The sequence below is a fragment of the Odontesthes bonariensis genome, chromosome 16 (assembly GCF_027942865.1).
Source record: "Odontesthes bonariensis isolate fOdoBon6 chromosome 16, fOdoBon6.hap1, whole genome shotgun sequence".
NCBI lineage: Eukaryota > Metazoa > Chordata > Actinopteri > Atheriniformes > Atherinopsidae > Odontesthes > Odontesthes bonariensis.
Genome location: NC_134521.1, coordinates 15,481,925 through 15,504,454, shown reverse-complemented (window position 1 = coordinate 15,504,454; position 22,530 = coordinate 15,481,925). Strand labels below are relative to the sequence as shown.

General features: G+C 41.7%; 2 protein-coding genes across 2 annotated transcripts; one reads left to right on the top strand and one right to left on the bottom strand.

The window, feature by feature from the left end:
- The first annotated feature begins 15 nt into the window (after positions 1-15).
- dhrs11a (dehydrogenase/reductase 11a) lies at positions 16-13,186 on the top strand. Its single transcript, XM_075487198.1, has 8 exons — positions 16-367; positions 10,586-10,795; positions 11,529-11,623; positions 11,920-12,049; positions 12,200-12,292; positions 12,378-12,443; positions 12,536-12,612; positions 12,727-13,186. The coding sequence occupies exons 1-7, from the start codon at positions 236-238 to the stop codon at positions 12,575-12,577; spliced, it is 768 nt and encodes a 255-aa protein (XP_075343313.1). The 5' UTR covers positions 16-235; the 3' UTR covers positions 12,578-12,612; positions 12,727-13,186.
- A 416-nt stretch (positions 13,187-13,602) lies between these two features.
- On the bottom strand, positions 13,603-21,092 carry LOC142401122 (sodium- and chloride-dependent GABA transporter ine). Its single transcript, XM_075486390.1, has 13 exons — positions 20,943-21,092; positions 20,370-20,504; positions 20,077-20,281; positions 16,598-16,730; positions 16,390-16,524; positions 16,181-16,284; positions 15,953-16,077; positions 15,388-15,500; positions 15,145-15,285; positions 14,955-15,054; positions 14,766-14,866; positions 14,485-14,652; positions 13,603-14,395 (listed from the first exon to the last, which is right to left on the bottom strand). The coding sequence occupies exons 1-13, from the start codon at positions 21,085-21,087 to the stop codon at positions 14,243-14,245; spliced, it is 1,758 nt and encodes a 585-aa protein (XP_075342505.1). The 5' UTR covers positions 21,088-21,092; the 3' UTR covers positions 13,603-14,242.
- Between the last annotated feature and the right edge of the window lie 1,438 nt (positions 21,093-22,530).

The following is a 22,530-nucleotide window of genomic DNA, read 5'->3' as shown; positions in this document are numbered from 1 at the left end:
AACATTTACTCACTCCCGGACGCTTCATATTCCGGCCGGAGGAGCGCATGGATTGGTCTTTACGCGCGCTGGTTGTTGCCGTCCTGGATGCTGCACAGACTGATACAGGAGGCTGGAGCCGGTGCATCCCACATTTAGAATATCGTACATAATAGCGAAATCTTCAAGTTTTAAGAGCTTAACCTGAGGTGCACCACAGGCGCTGTTGATTTGCGTGGCGAGGGTACCTGTGGAGATGGAGCGGTGGAAAGGCAGAGTGGCCCTGGTGACCGGAGCCTCGGTGGGAATTGGAGCGGCTGTAGCCCGGGCACTGGTCCAGCAGGGCATGAGGGTTGTTGGCTGTGCCAGAAATGTCGACAAAATCGAGGTGGGCCATGTAATGAAAATAAATAGTCCAGTAATGCTGTGAAATAGTCCGTCTTGACTCGTAGGAGAAGCTAGTTGTTGCCATATTAGAGCAACAACATACAAGCTAACTAACGGTAACTGCTAGCTAACATTAGCTTGACAGTTGAAGCTGTAGACCTTTAGCCCCTGAGTTAAAGCTAGTTTATACGATCGTTATCCATTTGTGAAATGTGGTTAAGTAGCTGCTGTACTTTTGTCCTTTAAAAATCCATAGATCAGGTATGTTGTGGTAGCCATATAGATTTAAAACAAAACAAAACAAAACAACGTAAATTCTTTAACGTAATTGTTTTGCAACTACAGGAAATTTGATATAGCAGGTATATAATGTCTCACATTCCCATCTAGTTTATATGAGGGATTATTGATATTAGCACCATTCTCTATATACAACCACACCCTTGGTATGTAACAAATTTATCTTGGAGCTCGCACTTTGATTTGGCAGATCCTATCAATTATATACAAGAGGTTACGGTCAACAACAGCCTTGTCAAACGATGCTCAGATAAGAGTAATACCTGCTAAGTACATGTAGACTGTAAATTAAGTGCGAAAGTATCAGGTTTCAGCTTCTCTTCACTGGGAATTATTACCGACGTAATAGTTGGGTGAAATTTGGGTGGAAACATGCACATAATCGTTCGAGGTCAACGCTCAGTTACCACAAAGCTTATATCACATCCAAAATGAGAGTAAAAGTCAGTGGAGTTGCTCAAGTACAGCTCTTCTCATTTCTGTGGAGGAAATGACTCCCTGTAGGGTTTCTATTTGACCTGTATGTGAATTTGTACCCTCCATATTGAACCCTTAAATCCGCAACTTTTAATCAAAGAGTAAACTAAATGTTACTGTGAAGAAGGGTGGCACATTATTTCATGGTAAATTCCAGGCAGAGGCATTTTCAGTATCGGTGTCAGCTTAATGGGCGGAGGACGCCTTCATGGCAGATGCCACTGGCCCTGCCCCACTAACTCTTGCAAAACAGTAAGCCTAAAGGAGCCACACCTTGCTTATCTAGTCGCGCCAGTAATTAAGCCTTGCTTTTGTCACCCTACAGATTCCAGCATTGGGCTGTAGAAAGCCTACAGCGAATACCTTTTAACACCATTTAGAGAGCTATTGTGTGATCTTTTTTCATTTTCATTTTAATATTATAGGTTTCATTCACCAGGATACCATTTAGGTATACCGACACTCTAAACATTTTATCTCCTTCTATTGGTGTTAGCCTTTCTTCATAAATTGTCCTGCCTTTGAAAAACAGTCCAGTTTTAAGTCACTTAATCATTGTGAGCTAAAGTCTACCAAGAGGCACCAGAATTTGATAGAGTGTAGTTCACTCATCTATCATTTTGCCCCGGATTGCTCTACGGTGTGTTTTACAACACCCGTCACACTAGCTTCCGCTTCTTCACTATTTACAGTTTTTGGAAACAGTTTCACAAACCTTGACAAGAGTAATGCAGCAACATCCGTTGCAAAGACTCATGAAGAACATATTAGAACCCATATATAACAAAGCTGTGTTTCTAGTGATTTAAGGAAAGGTCATTTTTCCGCGAGCTCTTGATTTTTTTTTTAGGTGACAAGAGCCCCCCACCACCACCACCCTGACTGCCCGCTCACAAACGCACACCCACAGCAGCATACAGTGAGTGGGAATTGCTCAATAGATGGCCTCCCTCCATTCATACTCCAGTCACATGGCCTCTTCTGTCAATAGTTAACTGCTACAGCCTGTGTCAGCCCATTTGTGACTTCTGTGAGACTAAACAAGGTCACAACATTCAATTTCTACAGCACAGGGTACTTCCATTTATTGTGTATTAGTCAGCGTACAGTTTAATTACAGTCTGAGCAGCTTAAAGTGTTTTCGGATTAAACCATCTAAAGACAAAAATCCAGCTGTATAGTGCATAAAGTTTCTGTCTTTCTAATTCTACATCTGATTTAGTCACTTCTATGAGACCCCAGAGAGAGATGTGGGACAAAGCCACTACTTGAGCACTGCTCATGGAGAATACATGTGTCCATGCATCACCGAGCAATTGTCCCTGACTTCCCTTTTGCTTTTAATTGCTTTCCCTCAGGAAGTAAAGTAGCTTCTAATAAGTATTTTCCAGCAGCATTACCCCCCTCCCAGCCTCCCACCCCGTAGTAGAGCAGCGAAAACAATGAGGGACGGGGAGAAATGCATTCAAACATTACGCGCATCTGTTTTCTGTGTCAACAAAACTCTGAGAAATCGGATTGGAGAGTTTGTGGCAGCGGCATTGTTCTGTTGTCAGTGAGGATACAAAGTAGGCAGTGGGGTAGCAGCCAGCTGGAGGGAGATGTGTGGTCACCATGAACTCTGTGCAGGAATGGAGACGATGGAGCCAAGTAGCAGAAACCCAGCTTCTCCTTTTATTTACTCCCGTGAAATGCTTTGAAAGCAAACGAAGACGCTTTTGTGGATAAGAATAACATCTATTCTGCCATATTAGACAGATTTAAAGGCTTTCTTATATCTCTAAAGCAGTCTGGCCCACATAGCCATGATGTGTGTCGTATGTCTGCTTACATTGTAAAACTGTAGTAAAAACACAGTCATGGGACCATGAACATAGCTGCTGATCTTTCACGACTCAGACAATTGTTTAAGATACAAATACATTGCGTGAATTGAAAGTAACCTTAAACTTCAACAATTCTGCAGTCCCTGTAATGATTTTCCTGCTTTGATTAGTGTCTGTTGCTTGGCTTCAATCTCACAAGGAAAATTCTAGTTGTTTTAACCAAACGTAGGTCATTTTATTTTGTCACCATTTCAAATTCTGCATGCAAATGGGAAAGTCGCTAAGCCCGTAGATACCTCATTTAAATCTAACAAAATTGCTTCTTTTTTTTTTCTCCGAACAAAAGACACACATGTCAAAATTCAAAGCTTTTGGCTGCTGCAGTCGCAGGTCGGACCCGTTTAACACGAGGCTTCTTTGTGGCAAACAGATCTGCGGAGAGTCTTTGTCAGCGAGAGATGAGGAGAATCTGCCTCCCAGAGAGGATAATCTCTTTCAAACTGTTGAGCTTAGTCATAAAGGACAACAGTCAGGGATAAGGATATTGAGAATATAAGGATATCTGGGCTGTCGGTGCATATAGGCTTGGGAGATGATAACAAATGAATGTGCAGTATTACTCCACCTTAATCTTTGTGTCTGTTTATGACAGACAGAGCGCCACCAGCCGTGCACCTCTGCTTTTTTCAGACTTTTGTCTAAGCATCTTTTATTTGGGTGAGCTAATCTTGGTATAAGACTCAAAGCTCTTGGCAGGTGAGGCAGAAGCTTATTTTCGGACTCTGTCTGACCAGGCTTGAGCTGGTGCCCATTCTGAAAGAGGTAAAAGGTGCTCAGTCATGCTTCAAAATGTGAAGTGGCACAGTAAAAGTCAGCTTGAGATTTGCAGACAGAGAGACCCTGTGTCAGACACCTCCTGTGGCTTGTGTCTGGACAGCCTGTCTTGTTGTGTCACGGCGGACACTTTTCACCTCAGAAAGACATTGAAGTGGGTCGGGTCAGACAGCTCTACCCCCTCTTCCCTCACTCTGAATTTGCGTCTACGAGTTTGCGTCAAGGTTCTCCTCCTTGTTGTTCTCGCCGTGTGTTTTTAGTGATACAAATATGTCGTGACATGGTCATCTCAGCATCTCACAGCAAGCCTTCTTTAATATTTTATGACGTTTTAGCACATTAAATGCAGTATCTATACATAGTGCAGTCTTTATGCTTTAAAGCTTTTGCTGTGTCACTACTTATCAACTATGAATATTCACCACCTTCAAAACGACCTTTTTTCTTTATTTTGAGTGTAACTTTTCTTCTGAGCTCATCGTGTTGCCTCGGCTCACGCGTCTTACCTACGCAGAAAGCCTTTCCCACCCAGCTGCGAGCTTATGGCGACGTATACCCGCTGAATATAATACGCCGTCGTGTTTCCATGGATGCAGCCCCCAGGGGAAGCCACATTTGCACCACAACTATTAAAAATCAGGATTTTGCCACATATGAATCCTCACAAAACAGCAGCCCAGATTGAATGTGGAGGCTTAGTCTGGAGGATGACGCTGATTTAGAAAATTGTTTTGATTACATAATTTTGCCGACCGTCTGATTCTCTTATACAATAGTTAAAAGTCTGATTGATCTAGGCAGCTCAGTGACCCCTGTGAGCCGCTCCACCTGCACCACCACTGTGCTGTCCTCTCCGTGCTTATCACATTTAAAGATTTAAGGTTAACAGACACTGACATTACCTCTCTGGGCCCGCAGCGCTTCCTGCCCTGCCTGGTCCTGTTGGAGAAACGCTCAAACCCTCTGCTCTCAGTGTGCACTGTGTGAGATCTCATGTGTATTTGTATGGGGTGTATTGATGTGTGAGGAGGAAAAAATGCTAAGTGCAGCTGTGGCAGCAGGTCAGTGCTTGTAACCGGATGAAAATGTGATGAGAGTCAGATGAGTGCGGATGAAATCTGTGATGTCTGAGAGATTTCTATTACTTACTAACACAAACACCATGAGTTCATTGAGTTCAGTATTTCCAGACTCAGAGGACTACACATAGATTGGTTTTTTTTGTCATTCCCTTCAACAGCAGCCAAATTGGATTTGTTACTCAGTGTTTGTCTGATTAGGCCAGAGGCCAGAGAAAAAGTTTTGGACCGACGCTGTCTCCATGTATAGAAAGAAGCTTGAGAGTAAACTGCAGAGGAACAATATCAGAGATGTGGGGTCAGGAATGAAGAAGATCACAGGCCTCAAACAGAGGGAGGATCGGATGGATGGAAGTCTGGACAGAGCAAATGAGCTGAACACATTCTTCAACAGGTTCAGTTGAGGAACAAGCTCACCATCCTCCCCTCCTGTTCCCAGCCAAAGAGACATCCCACCCTCCTCTGACCCACAGCTTTCCTGTAACATCTCCACCTCCACCTCAGTCATGGATTCTTCTGCTTCCACTAGTTTGTCATCAACCCAATCAGGAGATGCTGCTGTCCCCTTTGCCTCCCCCTCCCACTTTTCTGTTTCTAGAAGTCAGGTGAAGAGGCAGTTGGAGAGACTGAACCGGAACAAGGCTGCAGGTCCAGATGGTGTCAGCCCCCGAGTCCTGAAGGCCTGTGCAGAGCAGCTCTGTGGGATTCTGCAACACCTTTTCAACCTTAGCTTGACCCAAGAGAAGGTACCACTGTTGTGGAAGACATCCTGTCTGGTTCCGGTACCAAAGAAAACTCACCCTTCAGACATCAATGACTACAGACCTGTTGCCCTGACATCCCACATCATGAAGGTCCTGGAGAGACTCCTGTTGACCCACCTGTGTAAGCAAACCAGCACATATCAGGACCCCCTGCAGTTTGCTTATCGCCATGGAGTTGGAGTTGAAGACGCTATCATACACCTGCTTCAACAAACCCACTGTCATCTGGACAAAGCAGGCAGCACTGTGAGGATCGTGTTCTTTGATTTCTCCAGTGCATTTAACACAATCCAGCCTGATCTGCTTCATCTGAAACTCCAGAAGACTCAGGTGGAGGCCTCAACAATCACCTGGATTAATGACTACCTGACAAACAGACCACAGTTTGTCAGACTGAAGAATTGTGTGTCTAACCAGGTGATCAGCAGCACAGAAGCACCACAGGGGACTGTACTCTCACCATTCCTTTTCACTCTGTACACTTCAGACTTCCAGTACAAGTCAGACTCCTGTCATCTACAGAAATATTCAGATGACTCTGCAGTTGTCGGGTGTATCAGAGATGGACAAGAAGCTGAGTACAGAGAGCTGGTGGACCGCTTTGTGGCATGGTGTGGGAACAATCATCTCATCTTGAATGTTAACAAAACAAAGGAGATGATTGTAGATTTCAGGAGAAACAAGGTCAGATCAAACCCTGTTTCCATCATGGGAGAAGAAGTGGAGGTGGTTGAGGAATATAAATACCTTGGTGTTCATCTGGACAACAGACTGGACTGGAGACACAACAGTGAAGCAATCTACAAGAAAGGACAGAGCAGACTGTACTTCTTGAGGAAGCTAAGGTCCTTCAAGGTTTGCAACAAGATGTTGCAGATCTTCTACAAGTCTGTTGTGGAGAGCGTCATTTCCTCTTGCGTCATCTGTTGGGGCAGCAGCATCAGAAGCAGGGACCTAAAAAGACTCAACAACCTGATAAAGAAGGCTGGTTCTGTTCTGGGGACGACTGTGGAACCTCTGGAGACAATAATGCAAAGAAGGATTTGCATAAAATCAAGAGAATTATGGACAACCCTGAACATCTTCTCCATGAGACTGTTATCTGAAAACAGAGTCTCTTCAGTCAAAGGCTTCTTCAGTTTGGATGCAAAATGGACCGCTACAGGAAATCTTTCCTGCCCACAGCCATCAGCATCTATAATAACTCCTTGATTTAATTGAGCTACATCAACATTTAATTTCCCTCTGGGATAAATAAAGTATTTTTGAATTGAATTGAATTGAATTGAATGTAGCTGTCCTGGGTCTTGCTTTTGTTGTCTTCTCTAGGCTTGTGGCGCTAACAGCTCTGCGGTCGCGGCATGCTGCGCAAAGGTGTCGTAACAACGGCATGAATCAGGTGTGTCTCAGAAATGTTGCAGGAATGTGACGCATGCCGGTTCACTTGCACAGAGGTTTCCCCTTCAGCGTGGTTCAGCTACAAACAGGAGAACTGGAGGGTTTTTTCTCTTATTATAAATCACATGATGACCATGTGAATTTACAAATACAGGCTGATCTCTGGAGTTACATAGTATTGATTGAGAGAACTATCACCCGTGGACCATTTTCTGCCTTGTTTGGAACAAAGGTCTGCCCTTGTCTTTAGCTGTTTTTTTTATTACTGTGGCAGAGGAAGTTTAGTCCAACCACACAGGTTCCCCCGGTGTGTTCCACGCTTGGCTGAGTGTGCAGTGTTTAGTCTGTCATAGGCTAGAAAGCCATTTCATATGAGCCAAACACATATTCAAACATAAGTGAGTGTCATTGTTTTTATTCCTCATAGCTCTATGAATATGTTAAAAAGGTATTCATGTATGCTTCTAACATAATACGACCTTATTTCAAAGTCCAGGAAAGCTTTTACGTCGTCCATTCATTGCTTGGAACTCCCCAATCTGTTAATGAGTGTAGTTACTAACAAATCGTGTCATTATTCCCCTTATCTTCTTCTGTTGATTAGACTGTCTTTGAGGGAGGACTGTAAAACCACCCTGTTCAACCTTTAGACCTTTTAGAGGCAGTGTTGCCGTTTGAACAGCAGATAATCACACGACCATCCCTTCTACCCTGCTGCAATCCTGTTATACAGCCGACTGTCACCTTTGACCCCGCTGTGTTCACGGTGTCAAACCGAGTAGAAAGAGGCTTCTATAAGAGATTAAAATAGTAGACTGCTGCTGCCGATCACATAAAGCAAGCTGAGATGTACTAAATGTGCTTTAATATGCTTTAATGCAGTTTGCTTAGTCGTGTGTTTTCTCTTTCTCTGACTCTCCTTCTGTTTCACATTCTGGCTGCCAACCCTCCCTCCCCCCTCGTCCTCCTCCTGCACACGTTTTTTGATCACTGGACAACAGTCTGAATAATGAGGATGAAAATGCATTTTGACAGGCAAAATAATTTTTTGTTACAGGTGCTTAAGAGATGGGACAGGGACGAGGAGGGAGGGGTTACTGGTTAAATTACTGTATGGCAGCTTTACATCTAGTTGTTGTGGTTTTTTTTCCAAAGAATAAGAGGAGGCAGAGCACGCTGGAACACAATCGCTTCTGTATGAGCGAACTCCTGAGCCAAGCTGAGACAAATCTAATTTCTCGGCTTTCTCCGTTCATGGCGGCTGCCTTGTGCTATTGATTTGTATCACTTTTTAAAGCTCTCTGCCTTCAGCACTCTGGCATCTGTATCTTGTATTGTATCCTTGCACTTCTCTGGTGAGTTGTTTTGCTGGTCCATTTACACCAGTCCTACACAGGCGAGTGAATGATTGATGAACACAGTGTAGAACAATGATGTCCCTTGCATAGTAGACCTTATATAACAGCCCCCTGCAGGGATTACAGGCCATGAATGCAGTCATTTGGGCTTTTTCATGTGCTCATATGTGTTTTTTACACATATAATTCTCTTGTAATACCATCTGTCTTAGTTTTAGTAATGTATTTTCTTGTAAAAGTCCATTGCTGAACATGCCTTTGGATTAGGATGACTATATGATGCATTTGCCACCTCTGCTGCTGTTCTATATTGAAGCCCGGCTGCTTATCTGGACGACAGCACTGTAGGTGTGGTCAGTGTGAGGGCTTGTACTGACCATAGCAGTGCAGCTAGTGCCAGAACACACCCACATGCACAAACACACACAGATTCACAGCCTGAGACTTCCTGTAGTTGGACCAGGATCACAAGCCTGTTTGCTCTGCGACTCCCACTTCAACCTCAGTAGCACTACTAATTCCTCCTCTCCCAACAAAAGGCTGGCCTGGCTTCTCCTTACCCTCCTTTTCCTGAATAAAACTGGAGCCTCTCCGCCAGTTTGCCTGCCGGCTCATTCTTGCCTGAGTGCCTGTCCCAACAGGGATTCAGACAAGTGTGAAGAGCTTTTCAACTTCACCTCACAGATAATGAACGCCAGAGGGCACTTCACTTGTCTACAGCACGAGAAATAGATATTGTGTTTTTTTCCTGAAGTGTTTTCATTGTTTTTTAGCCTTTTGACAGCTTTGTTGGGATAATGCTTTCTCTCTGGATAATCTGAGTTAAACAGCTTAGAGGAAGAACGGTGAAATCCGCACACGCTAAGTGTTGGATAGGGTTCACACACAATTACATGACTGCTTAGGAAAGAAAATGACAGTCATCTTTTAATCCATATCGTCTTGATTGTAAATGCAGGCTCTACAGGTTTAGTTTTCAGAATAATAGCAGTAATAATTATTATATAGCACTATTGTTGCTAAGCTTCATTAAGCAGCAGCTGCTGTGTTCATCATGGTCGCACGTAACCGCACTCTACTCTGCATTTATTTAGCTGCGTTGATCCTTTTAGATTCGTTATGAGTTTAAACCTGTGGGGCGTTTTCAATGATTAGCAGCAGCATAAAAAGAGTATAAACATGTTGATCTATGTATCAGCACCTTTTATCTTTACAACATGTGCAGCCTATTCCTGTAAAAGTTCAGGACAAATTTTAATAAGAAATCAAAAGTATGGTAATGTTTTTATTGGCTAATAGTACAGTTCCTCCACAGATAGACACGTGTACCTGATCACTTTGATCTTTGTTGTTTAGATGTTGTGGTAAAACAATCTGTTGAATCTCTGCCGGTGCTTTGATGGGTTATTTAAAATTTCATCATCCAGCCTCCAGCCTTAGAAGTTGTAGCAGGAGGACGTTAAACAAAAGCAAACATAAACATTTGTGATTGAAATGAGCAGAAAATTTGCTCCAATATCAAAGGTCAAGTTATTAATCGAGGTAGAAGAGCCTGTTTGGAACATGATGGGCAGCATCATTGAGCTGCTCACCTCAAAGTAGTGTGTCTACAGTCCGTGCTGATTTACTTATTTATTTGTTTGTTTTTTTTAACATGTAATCCTTTTGGCAAGATAAGCACTCGTACAGGCAGAGCGTTAGAGGGCCGTGCGTCGTCTGTGCGCGCCAACAGCTTCGCCTTCATCGCCCACGCTGCGTCCTGTCTGACTGGCAGACGTCAGGTGACAGGAGCAGCTGTGCCTTGCAGGGGGATCTGCGTCAGTTTGTGTCATAGTCCACAGTGATGGACGGCCAGCTGACCCGGTTGCAGTGCAGAGCTGGCTTCTTCTCATATGGGGTCATTAATGAACAGCAAATGGATTTTTAAATCAGCTTATCAAGACCAGATCTTAATATGTGCAACCATGTTTGGCCAATAAACTTCTGACCCTCAGCTGATGTGTCATTGATTTTATGGCTAACTGTTCACTGCGTTCTCTGTCCCTGAGAGGGTACAGCATTTTATTCATGTTAGAGTTGATCATTGCTAACATTTGCCATTCTCCTTCTCCACTCTGTAGATCAACTGTGTTCTTACAACAAAGACAAATCCATTTAAAGTTTGTGGGCTTTGTGTTTTTCAGAAGCTGGCAGCAGAATGTCAGAGTGCAGGCTACAGCGGCACACTGATCCCTTACAAGTGTGACCTGTCCAACGAAGAGGAGATCCTGTCCATGTTTTCAGCGATCAAGACGCTGCACAAGGGCGTGGACGTGTGCATCAACAACGCAGGGCTGGCTCACAATGAACCCTTGCTCAGCGGAAAGACGGAGGGCTGGAGGAACATGATTGACGTGAGTGAAAGCAGACCCAGTTATATGTTTCAAGGTCCAACCATTTTAGAACCGCTCCCCATCTTTAATTGATTCCTTGAACAAATAGAAAAGCAGGAGCTGAACCAGAAGGAAAGGAAGGTCTTGTGTTTGTATTTGTCCATGAAATAGGAGTTACAGCAGAAACACAGAGGCAGATTTCTTTGACTCTGTTGAGACGCACAGCAGAGCCAAACTAATGAAAGCCAGCACTTTAACATTTTGATTCATTGAGCTCTTGACCACTGAAGACCCCCCCCTGCTCTAGAGTCTCTTGTCTCCAGGGTCCAGCATTTGTAACGCTCACCCATCTGTTGTCATGGCAGCCCACATGAATGTGCACAGCGGTGTATTTTTAGCCCGTGTTTAATCTGTACACTGACCTTGTTTGGTCACCTCCCCCTATGTTGCTACCATGCTGGCGTTAACCTGCTGTCTGTCAATGTCTCCACGAGAGAAGCTTACAGACCACAAGCTTGGACAGGATGAGCAGGTTCATGTGGTTTAACACACTGACCCAGTGAGCATCAGTCAGCTGAACAGGTCATCACTTCATTCGCCAATAAAAGCTATAATAACTTAATTGTTATTTCACTCTTTGGCTTTAGCTACTTTTCTTGTACTTTGAATTAGCTGCATACCTCAGAAACACCTGTGTGCTGTACAGTGTATTTACACAAAAATACTAAGAGAAAGTTGTTCACTTCTCCTGCAGGTGAATGTCTTAGCCTTGTCTATCTGCACCCGTGAGGCCTACAAATCAATGAAGGAGAGGAATGTGGACGATGGCCACATCATCAATATTAATAGGTAAGCTATACAAGCAACCTACAAATCTAAGAACAAATGTACGGTTTGTTCAAGGTGGATTTAATCCAGCAGGCATTAAGTAAGGCCAACAGTGAGCCCTCCTGGCACAAGTTGGACATGAAACTATAAAAAGAACATAACTTATTAATATATGTTGACTTTTTTTATTCAGATTTAAACACTCAAATCAACAAGACCTGTGTGAACTGTAAGAGTAAATCAGAAGATGGATTTTGTTCTTGAAGAAAAGCAAAGCTACAAAATGTGATAACTTGCTCTTTTTCTACCCTTTTAAGTATGAGTGGGCACAGAGTCCTGCCAAGTGCCAATGCGCATTTCTACAGCGCCACTAAATATGCTGTGACAGCTCTGACTGAGGGGATACGGCAGGAGCTCCGAGAAGCAAACACCCACATCAGAGCCACAGTGAGTAAGCAGCCACCACGATGGCGCAAGGGTTGGCAACGTTGGTAGCAACTGGGTTCACTTTCATATAGTCATAACAGATGAAAACCAAATGTGAAAATGAAGTGAACATTGGGCAGTAAATGTCTCACCCATTGTCCGTCCCTGCAGTGTATATCTCCTGGAATAGTAGAAACCGAGTTTGCCTTCCGGCACCACAACAGTGATCCAGAGAAAGCAGCGGCAGTGTATGAGAGTATAAAAGTAAGAGTTTGCATGTTATTAGGCCAATAAATAGATTTCATAATGTGAAGTACTGTTGCAACAATAGCTTTTCTCTATTTTTCAGTGTTTGCAAGCAGAGGACATAGCCAGTGCAGTCACATATGTCCTCAGTGCCCCTCCTCACGTGCAGGTATGGCTTGCTCTTTCACGCTGCATCAGTAGTCAAATGGTGGCTGAGTTCTCTGTTAACCTGCCATTTTATTTATTTACCCTTTAAATCAGATTGGAGATGTGCAGATGAGGCCAGTAGAGCAAGTGTCATAGCAGCGACCGGAAACTGCAGGATGACAGCAGCTATGGTGACTCCTTAGCAACCTCTGCTGGGCATGTGGGTTGGGATAGGGTAGGGTGGGATGGGGTGGGGGTGGGGGGGGGCTAAAAACAAATCAACTACAGTTGTGTTCGGCCTGCAGGGGCGTGACCAAGGAGAGCTGGAGCCTTAAAGAGGGTGTGCAAGGAAAAGACGGGCGTGGACTCTGTAAACCACTACAAAAATACTACTGAATGGAGCAACCTTGTCCATTGTTGGGCTCAGTCCTGAAGTGAGCCGACTGTTAACGGCTGTAGGAACAAATAAAGAGAGTTCCTGTGTGGTCATCCGCACGGCTGTCACTTCAGAGGGAAGAGTATGTGATTGATTGCACATTTTGTTTTTTTTATTTTGTTTTTGTAGGTCACAGAACATATCTTTTTGAAATTTAATGGAAAGAATAATTGCTTGTTATGAGAATGGTAACATTTTCTTCTTTTTTTTTTTTAAATTAATATTTTAACTTTTACTTGCAGATAGCCGTGGTCTTACATTGACTAATCCTAAACAATGCTATGTCACACCCACTGTGAGTTACAATAAAGTCGTCATCATCATCATCATCCTCTGCTCCATTATTCACTGTATGATTTCACAAACATGTTCTTCGGATATATAAACCCTAAATGACGGGTCAGGGAAAGTGTAAAGACACATTTCCTTGTGTGTTAAGCATGTGGGTTTCTACCTTTTTGCCTGTTTAATATCAATTGTTCTGCACTTTGGATTAATTTGTTAGGAGCTACCAGAATAAAAAACAAACATATCCTGTTTAGGCGAGGAAACTAACTCAGTGCACTTGTATTCCCTCAAACATGTACCCTTCTGTTGGACATTTCTCAATTAATGAATAAATAAATACTATTTCCCAGACATTATTCATGCGTTGTGCTATGAATTCCAGTCTTTTTAGGTCAGCCTATCATTGCAGAAATGACACAGAAACTCTGGACTTTGGACATGTTTTTTATCATGGCATACAGTTGCATGACTCATGTACTCATCTGTTATTTACCAGCATAAATCCGTTTTATCAGCAGTGCCCTGTTGCATTTGACCTAATAAACGAGTCAGCAACAATAAATTGGCGTGTTTTTAAGAGAGGTGGAACAATAACAATAAAAAAAAAGGTCAGTACTGCTCTGTAAATATGAAATACTGACGTTAACTGTCTTTTTATTAGGGAAAATTGCTGTATCAAATATATAACTACATCACCTGATCCCAAGTGTGGTCAACAGATGGCACTCTTTGCAAACTAAAGGCCACAAAGGAGGCAGTGAAATACGTTGGAGATGCACAGAATAATCATCAATTCTAAAATGTTTTTCCAAAACGTGTCACTGTGTAAAACAATCAAATAAAGATAGCAGAGTCTTATCAAAATCTCACAAATCAAATTCACAGGCTCACAAAAGTGGCCACTTTAAGTTATCTGCATGGCAGATATGCAGCAGCAGATTTTCACAATCATTTAAAAAATTTCTTGTAACATACTTCTGATTAATTATCCGACTAGAAATGTCTGGGAGATTGACAACTAACATTATTTTGTGATCGACTTGAGTTTAAATGTAATTTGCCACCGTTAGAGGCAAAGTGTGCAAAACACTGCTGTGTCAGAAGTTTGTCTCAAAAGGAGATTTTTCAGGTAGACTCATGTTGGAGCCGATGACAGCGATGGCAGGTTGTCCGTCTTGCCCTCCCCTCTCATAATACGGCATTTTTGATTTCTCATTCAGCGCGTACGGTGTGATGGACAGCCTCAGTTTCTGTAGTGGAAATAAATCCATGTTAAGACACAGCTAAATTTTACATAAGCATAGACAGATGGGCACTTTATTTACTAGTTATGCATCACCTGCATGAGAGAGCCAGGTAGCACCCAGAGTGTGTGAATGGCACCCAGAGGGATCCAAATTACTGAGGCCAATGCAATGACCCAGCCGACTCCCTGAGCCCAGGGGGGGAAGACATAATCCTCATAGCGGGCTGGTTTGAACTGGATGATGGAGAAAATCAGGATGACCTGCCACGAAAAGAAACTTTTATAGTTAAGTTGCGACGCTGCTGGATAGTTCCTAGTTGTTAATCATATTGATATTGATGAGGGAGGGAAAGAATAAAATATTGTCTACTTACAGTGATGAGCACGGGAGCAACTATTAGCCAGCACACTTTGAAGTAGATGTTCGGTCTTCTGCCAGTCATCTCCTTCAAGTTATCTGAAAGTCGATTCACACCTGCACACGGACAAGTAATTTAGATGCAAAAAGAGAAAAACTCTTACAACAGTGTCAGCTGGTGATGAACTAAACATGCTTATCTCACCGTAACACCAACAGATGGCAATGATCTCAAAGAAAGCAAGAAATATGATGGACACAATGGCAGTGTAATGGTCCATCAGCTGGAACACAAAGATTCCCACCTGAAAGGGGACAAACATATCAGGATCTTGGGGATCGTGCAGTTTGGCCATCATTTGGTTAAAGTTTATACGGTAAGTTGCAGCATTTACCTGCATGACACAAGGGATACCAAAAAGGAGGGCCACGCCACAAATTGCTAGAACAAACAGTTCCTTCCGCTTGAAAATGTGAATAATTTGTTGATAGAATCCATCCATGAGACTGGTCACCATCACTTCAACCATTGCAAACTGGCAAGAAAAGAAGAAATTGCTGAGTCACACAGCAGCGTTTTGTAAATATTTCAAATTTTTTTGTTCCTGTGACTAACACCTAAACTTCCATTTTACTACCTCACTGTCCAGTCCGAGACAAAGCAGCATGAAGAAGAACATCACAGCCCAGAGCTGAGACACTGGCATGTTGGCAAAGGCTTGTGGGTAAACAACAAAAACCAATCCTGGACCTAGATATGCACAAACACACAAGATGAAACGCTTTTATCGCTATTTAATGTTTATAATTTAATGATTCCTTATATTTTGACCTGTCTGCAAGGCATTTAAGACATTAGTCTGACATTTCATGGCAACTCAAGCACTTATCCTAGATGAAAGAGTTCAAGAGCAACTTCTTTAAGGTCGTGAAAATATCTAATAGCAATAGATGTTTAAGGCAGCTTTCTTTTCAAGTGACAATTTTCTCCATTCGAAACATCACCACAGCTCACCACTCATATTTCATCAGGCCGAAGTTGTTTTGCTTTGACATAAAATCAGTAAAATCCTGTAATGATAACAGGAGCATTGTCTCACAAAAATACTGATTTATCAACTTAAAAATTCCCACAGAGGTCAAAAATATTATTCACTGCAATAAAGTTAATATGAAACATCAAAAAATGTTTCATTTTCTTACCATCCACTGCCAGTTTGGTGATAGGAATGCCCTGCAGATGAGACATATATCCAAAGGCAGAGAAAATGACGAAACCTGCCAGGATGCTGGTGAGGGAGTTGATAATGGCTATACTCAGTGTGTCCCTGTGGGGAGAGAAGATGATCTTTAGATTGATGTAACCACCTCAGAGATCATTATTACTGCAGAGTGAGAAGAATGAATGGATCAGTATGTGTGGATGATTACTTCAGAACGTTGTTGTTGAAGGAGTTGTAGCTGGACATGGCCAGGAGGGAGCCAAAACCAATCCCAATGGAGTTGAAGATCTGAGCGGCAGCATTCACCCACACCTGCAAAACAGCACCAGTCATCAAATTTCATGCAGCACGACCATTAGCAATGGGCCCGACAGACACAACCAGTAGTGTTTTTCCACTTCCTACGCTGTGTTTTACCTCTACTGAGAGGAGCTTTTCCCATTCTGGCACAATGAAGAATTTTATCCCATCTAATGCACCAGGAAGCTGCACATTATTGATCAGCAGGGCGATCAGAATAACGTACGGGAACGGAGCAGTGAAGTACACCACCTGCACACAGAGAGAAAAAGGTGTGATATTGTTGTGTGTTACTCTGTCTGCTTTCCTCTGCCCTTACACTCACCTTGCCTGTTGATTTCACACCCTTAAAGATGCAGAAGTAGATGAGGATCCAAGCTAGGATGAGGATAAGGAAAAGCTCCCACCGCAGAATTCCTGCTTCCTCTACTCCACTAGTCTGGTCCAGCATCTTATATCTTCAAAGACGCCAAAATGAATATCTTTCTATATCAATCCCCTGTACCTTGAACAAACCACCATAACTATAACAAGCAGGTTGTCTATCCTGTTGTAACGAATTAGTCATTGCAATCAGATTAGAGGAAAGGATAAACATGTGGTGTCTCATATTGATCTTTTAGAGGTTTATTAATATCTCTGAGAGTGGCAGCTAACTGGCAATTGTAGGAACCACAGTCATTTAAATTTAGTTGGTACACAGTACAAAATTAGAATAAAAACAGATTGGAATGATTTCCAAGTCTCATAAACCAATATTTTATTCACAATAGAATTAGAATATCAGATGTTGAAAGTGAGACATTTTACTATTTCATGAAAATGATTCAAAAACTAGTGTAGGAGCCATGTTTTATTTATGAACATTTTCACTGCCAAGCCACAAGGCGGCAGTTTCTCTTCAGTGCACTGACTTTAACCGGATGTTGGCGGGGGGTCAGGCAGGTTTAAATCAGCGTGCTCAGTGTGGCACAGGTGATGCTGATGAGTGGGGAAGCAAACAGTTTTCGACTGTGCTTAAGCGATATCTGTCTATTGTATGGAAAAATGATTGGTATTGTGGCTTTATAAAGAAATTAAAAGCAAAGTATTATTTCAAGCCAAAAGGAAGGATTTTCGTTGGATTATTGCCCGAAGTACACGTCAAAACTAAAACAATCAGCATCCAGTAGCGACAAAGGAGGGATTGGTCGCTACAACTATCTTGAATTGTCAGCAACACGTCCCAAAAAGGTTGGGATTGGGCAACAAAAGAAATAAGATAAAAGTGTCTGCTAAATGCATAAATGTACATGAAAATTATGTTGTAACTAATTAGGTTCACTGGTAACAGGTCAGCCATATGATTTGGTACAAAAAGAAAACCTTAGAGAGGGTAAGTCAAAATATCATAAAAAGATTCAGAGACTATGGAGGCACCTCTGTGAGCAAGGGACATGGCAGAAAATCAATATTAGATCTTCAGGCTCTCAGACAGCACTGCATTAAAAACAGACATGATTCTGTCCAGGAAATGACTGCATGGACTAGAACACTTCCAGGAAATCACTGTCTGTGAACACAGTTCACCGTGCCATCCACAAATCCATGTTAAAGCTCGATTATGCAAAGAAGAAACCAGCTGTGAACATGATCCAGAAATCTTTTCTGGGCCAAAGCTCATTTAAAATGGACTGAGATCAAATGGAAACTCTTCTGTGCTTTGACTAATCAAAATTTAAATCATGCACACTGTCAGAAATCGTGGATGGAGAGGAACCATCGGCTGCATCTCTGATGGTATGGGGCTGCATCTGGAAAAGCACCATCAGTGCTGAAAGGTATAATCAGGTTTCAGGGTAGACTTTGCATATTTTAGCAAGACAAAACTAAACCACATACTACTTCATAGATGAAGAGTTTGGGCACCTTTCACCATCTGAAAACATTTGGAGCATCATGAAGCCCAAAATATGACAAAGGAGACCCAAGACTGTTGAGCAGCTAGAATCCTAAATGAGACACATAGGGGACGACTTTCTTCTCCTAAAGGTCAAACAGCTGGTCTGCTCAGTTCCCAGATGTTTACAGACTGCTTTTAAATGAAGAGGAGCTGCTACACAGTGGTGAACCTGTCCCAACTTCTTTGAGATCTTTGACCGCCATCACATTCAAGATGAGCTAATAAAATATCTCCCTTCAACATTTAATATGTTTTCTATGTACTTTTGTACATTTTTACAACACTTTGTATTCTGTTTTAATTCACATTTTACAAGGCAACCTTTTTGGAAATAGGGTTGCATTTACCTGACATGATTCACATTAAATGAATATATCAGCATGGCATGGACTGCTTTGTGTATTGTTATGGACACAAAACTGAAGAAAATCTTCAAATAAAATCACTGCCCTTGGGTCAGACTGAGATTTGAAAGGCTTCACTAATATGAGTTTTTATGTCTCACCAAACTTATTGCGTGAATAATTTTTTTTTTTTTATGAATCCACATCTATATTTTTAATAAACAGAAATGTAAAAACAGAATATAACAGAAATTAAGCTCAATTGATAAATTCATATTTGACATTTTAGACATCATCACAATTGGGAGCCTCTTCTGCTAATTTGTCAATATGATGAGTGTTTTTCTAACATGGACACCCTGGCCCCGGCACATGACAGTCCATGAATGAAGGAGTCAAACAAGTTAATGAGTAAATGTGAAAATGTGAGGTTTCACTCCACTGTGCACACAGGTTGCTTGAAAGAACAAGATAGTTTCTTTTTGAAAATAGCAAAACTGAAAAGATAAGCTCTTTTTTTTAATCATTATCAAAGTCACAAAACCAGCATCTGATAAACTAAATTCTGAAACTGCTGCCAAAAATAAGAAAACAACAAAGAAATGACACCAATGTTAGAATTGACTTTGTTCTTAGACATTATGTACTCATATTCTGTATTTCACTAAACAATCTATGTTCCCATTTTGTACTTGTTCACTTAGACATTATGTACTCATATTCTGTATTTCACTAAACAATCTATGTTCCCATTTTGTACTTGTCCACTCTGCTCATACTACGCAATGTATGACCTTGAATGGTCCAAGACTTTAAGATAGCATAGCTAGACTAAATAACTGGGTCAGATGAAGCTTCTCCGTCTTGTTAGATAGACCGGAACATTAGATAAACGCCTAAGACAACACACACACACACACACACACACACACACACGTTGTTTATCACATCCAAAGAACATGATGAGGACGTTGGTTGGCCTGCTCATGTCGCTAATAACTGGCCAATTATACTCAGTCACGTGTAAGTATCTCTGTGAGATAAATGCGAAGAAGATAGATATGAACTATTTTGCCGGATATCAGGGCTCAGGCTGACGGATTTCCAGCGAGAGCTCTGTCACTCCGAGTCCAGTGCTGCCATACTTTACCTGTGACCCATAATAAATACTTTGTTTGCTTTAAGATTTCTCCAGCTTGTTCTTGGGCTTCCAATGACAGAATCGAGCTACCAATTACAAACGTTTATATTTGAGTTATTCTGATAAAACTGACTTTTGTCCTCAAGATCCTTTATCTATTTACAAATCACTCACCTTCACTTTGACTCATACGCCTCACATGACTCAGATAATGTTTTTGACAAATAACTTTAACTTTAATTTAAGTAGCGTAAGCAGCCAGACTTAGTCAGCCGTGTGTTATTTAATAATGCTGCTGTACAGTAATCATTATCTAGCCTAGTTTGATCTGTGTGAAAACCAGCACTTGTTTCCCCCACAGACTAAAAAAAACATACTTGAAGAACTCTTGGCTGGCTGTGGAGGAGTAGCTGCTGTTGGTGGCATGATCAGTGCAGTTTGGTGTGTTCCAGGTGTTGTTGCAATTCTGCCACGGCAGTGGTGCCTGGAAGGAGCTGAAGAGATAATAGAGGGCCCAGGTGATGACGATATTGTAGTAGGTGCACATAATGAAGGAGATGGCCACTGATGCCATGCCCACTCCTGAAGTCAGACAAAAATAACATAAAAAAAAGTGTTTTTTTTTCCCTGTATGGGCAGCTTTGTGAATGGGAAATTGGGGACAAAGTACCTTTTAACAGTGGGCATACACTAGCCAGAGCATGAACAGGCCCTCTCCTTGTGTACTGCCCCACAGTGAGCTCCATGTAGAGCAGAGGGATCCCCAACACCACCAGCATGAGCAGGTATGGCACCAGAAAGGCCCCTGGAAGGAAGTGATGGCGAATCAACTCTCACAAAATGCTGGTTAATCAGGCTAAGACTGTGCTCATGTCAGTTTTATGGCATTCTTTAATCTTTAACTTTTGTGCAAGTCATCATACACTTGCATTGCATTAGAGTCATGGGGTGGGGAGTAATCTTCCATAAAAGAAAATATCTTTATTGCTGTGAATAAAGATCCTCTCAATTGTATAAGCAGCTTTAAGAGTGTTAAATACAGACATTCTCACGTGTGACACACATCAAGGTTATTCCATAATCATTTGCACACATTTGGACATAGTTACTGATACTATGAACAAAGCGTTTGAAGTTTTGTTTACTAATACATTTTATTAACCTAAGCACCCGATTTTGAGACCTGGATGAATAAGTACCAAGAGTCTGTTTTCATAATTCAGTTTGCAGTGAGGTTTCTCACCTCCTCCACTCCTGTAGCACAGATAAGGGAACCTCCAAACGTTGCCCAGACCCACAGCACAGCCGATGCCAGCCAGCGTGAACTCTATCTGCCTGCTCCATGTTGGTCTGCTGAGCTCCTGATCCATGCCTGCTCCCTGTGTCATCACTGTTGTTCGTCTGGGCCCAAGCTCCATGCGGAGGTTAAATGGGATTTAAGTAACTCTGGAGTGATATAACCATCCCCTTTACTATCATTAATGATTAGCTGAGTAGAAACACTGCAGCATGCGGCATCTGATGAAACGTTTGTCCCATTTAACAGGTGCTCTAAAACTCTTTAGACTTCTCGTTTTTAATTACATTAAAATAATCAAAGATTAAGGAAAAATGCAGAATTTATATTTTCATGATTATACAACATTTTTTTTTTTTTTTTTTTTTTTGCTGCTATGCGAATTTCACGTCACAATCAGACAAATTTCTTATCCTTCATGTTTTATGGCGGCCGAGATATGGCGAATTGTGTATCTTTAGATATGTAACTATAGTGAAAACAACTGCCAGCTCAAACCATAAAGAAGCTTTCTAAAGAGCTTTCAACATGTAGATAGATTTATTTCCTTGTAGTTTTATATGCAGTTGCACTCAAGTCCCAGATGGATATATCTAATGACTTGCTGAATTATCTAATATAACTCATGGGAAAGACATATTTCTCATACTGACATTTAAGAATAAACATTTACTCTATTTGCCAAATGGGAAAGTAAACATTATTAAGTGAGAGCCCTTGAAGATAATGATCTAACAGATTACTGAAACCCAACATGAGTATTCTGTCTAAAGGAAGTCATCAGATTTCCAACAGAACGAATAATTTGAAAACCCTTAAGACGAGAAGGGAAGGGGAGATTTACCAGGGTGCATAAAGGCATCTGAAAACAATGATGCAATGTATCCTTTAGAGAGTCAGGTTAAGAGAAAATACCGCCTACCAGGAGAAGAAAAGCCTTTACAAAAGGGATGCAGTGCTGAACATCACAGATCCATAAACATGCCTTTGGTCTCTGCGCCACAGCTAACCCAGCTGGCAGTGAAGATGAAAAGTAGTGCAGTGGAGCTGTGCCATCAGACAGGAAGACGTTCACAGGGCTGTGATGTTTTATTTCCTGTTTCCCCAAAAATAGAATCCATAGATATGAATTTTACATCCTCAAGACCAGCTTTATCCAAAAAAGGCACAATACATAAAGAACCCAATTCCTAAGTGACTGCATAATTATATCCTTATGAAACCACATAAATAACAACCTCACACACCATCGCCATTATCATATTTGATAACGCAATAAAGAGTGTTAAGCATCAAAAACAGACCAATGAATAAAGGAATTCCTTCTCAGCCTCATGTGTTGAAACTGAGAGAAAATATAATTATAGCCTTTCCTTCTTGTGTCCATTCAACACAAATCTAAAACTATTCTGAGAAACTGAGAATTACCAGCAGCTTTTTATCTATTTTAATTTGTACTATTTTACAGTATAAGTAATTAAGCCTCAAACCAGACACATGCAGCCCTGAAGAGCAGGTTTTGATGTGAGTTTAC

What these genes read in the sequence shown, in the direction of transcription:
- dhrs11a (XM_075487198.1), top strand. Translation starts at nt 236, where the DNA reads ATGGAGCGGTGGAAAGGCAGAGTGGCCCTGGTGACCGGAGCCTCGGTG. An exon ending in GAAATGTCGACAAAATCGAG is followed by an intron (nt 368 to 10,585) that starts GTGGGCCATGTA and finishes TGTGTTTTTCAG; the next exon opens with AAGCTGGCAGCAGAATGTCA. An exon ending in GCTGGAGGAACATGATTGAC is followed by an intron (nt 10,796 to 11,528) that starts GTGAGTGAAAGC and finishes CTTCTCCTGCAG; the next exon opens with GTGAATGTCTTAGCCTTGTC.
- LOC142401122 (XM_075486390.1), bottom strand. Translation starts at nt 21,087, where the DNA reads ATGACACAGGGAGCAGGCATGGATCAGGAGCTCAGCAGACCAACATGG. An exon ending in TGTATGCCCACTGTTAAAAG is followed by an intron (nt 20,282 to 20,369) that starts GTACTTTGTCCC and finishes GTCTGACTTCAG; the next exon opens with GAGTGGGCATGGCATCAGTG. An exon ending in GTCTCGGACTGGACAGTGAG is followed by an intron (nt 15,286 to 15,387) that starts GTAGTAAAATGG and finishes TTTTCTTGCCAG; the next exon opens with TTTGCAATGGTTGAAGTGAT.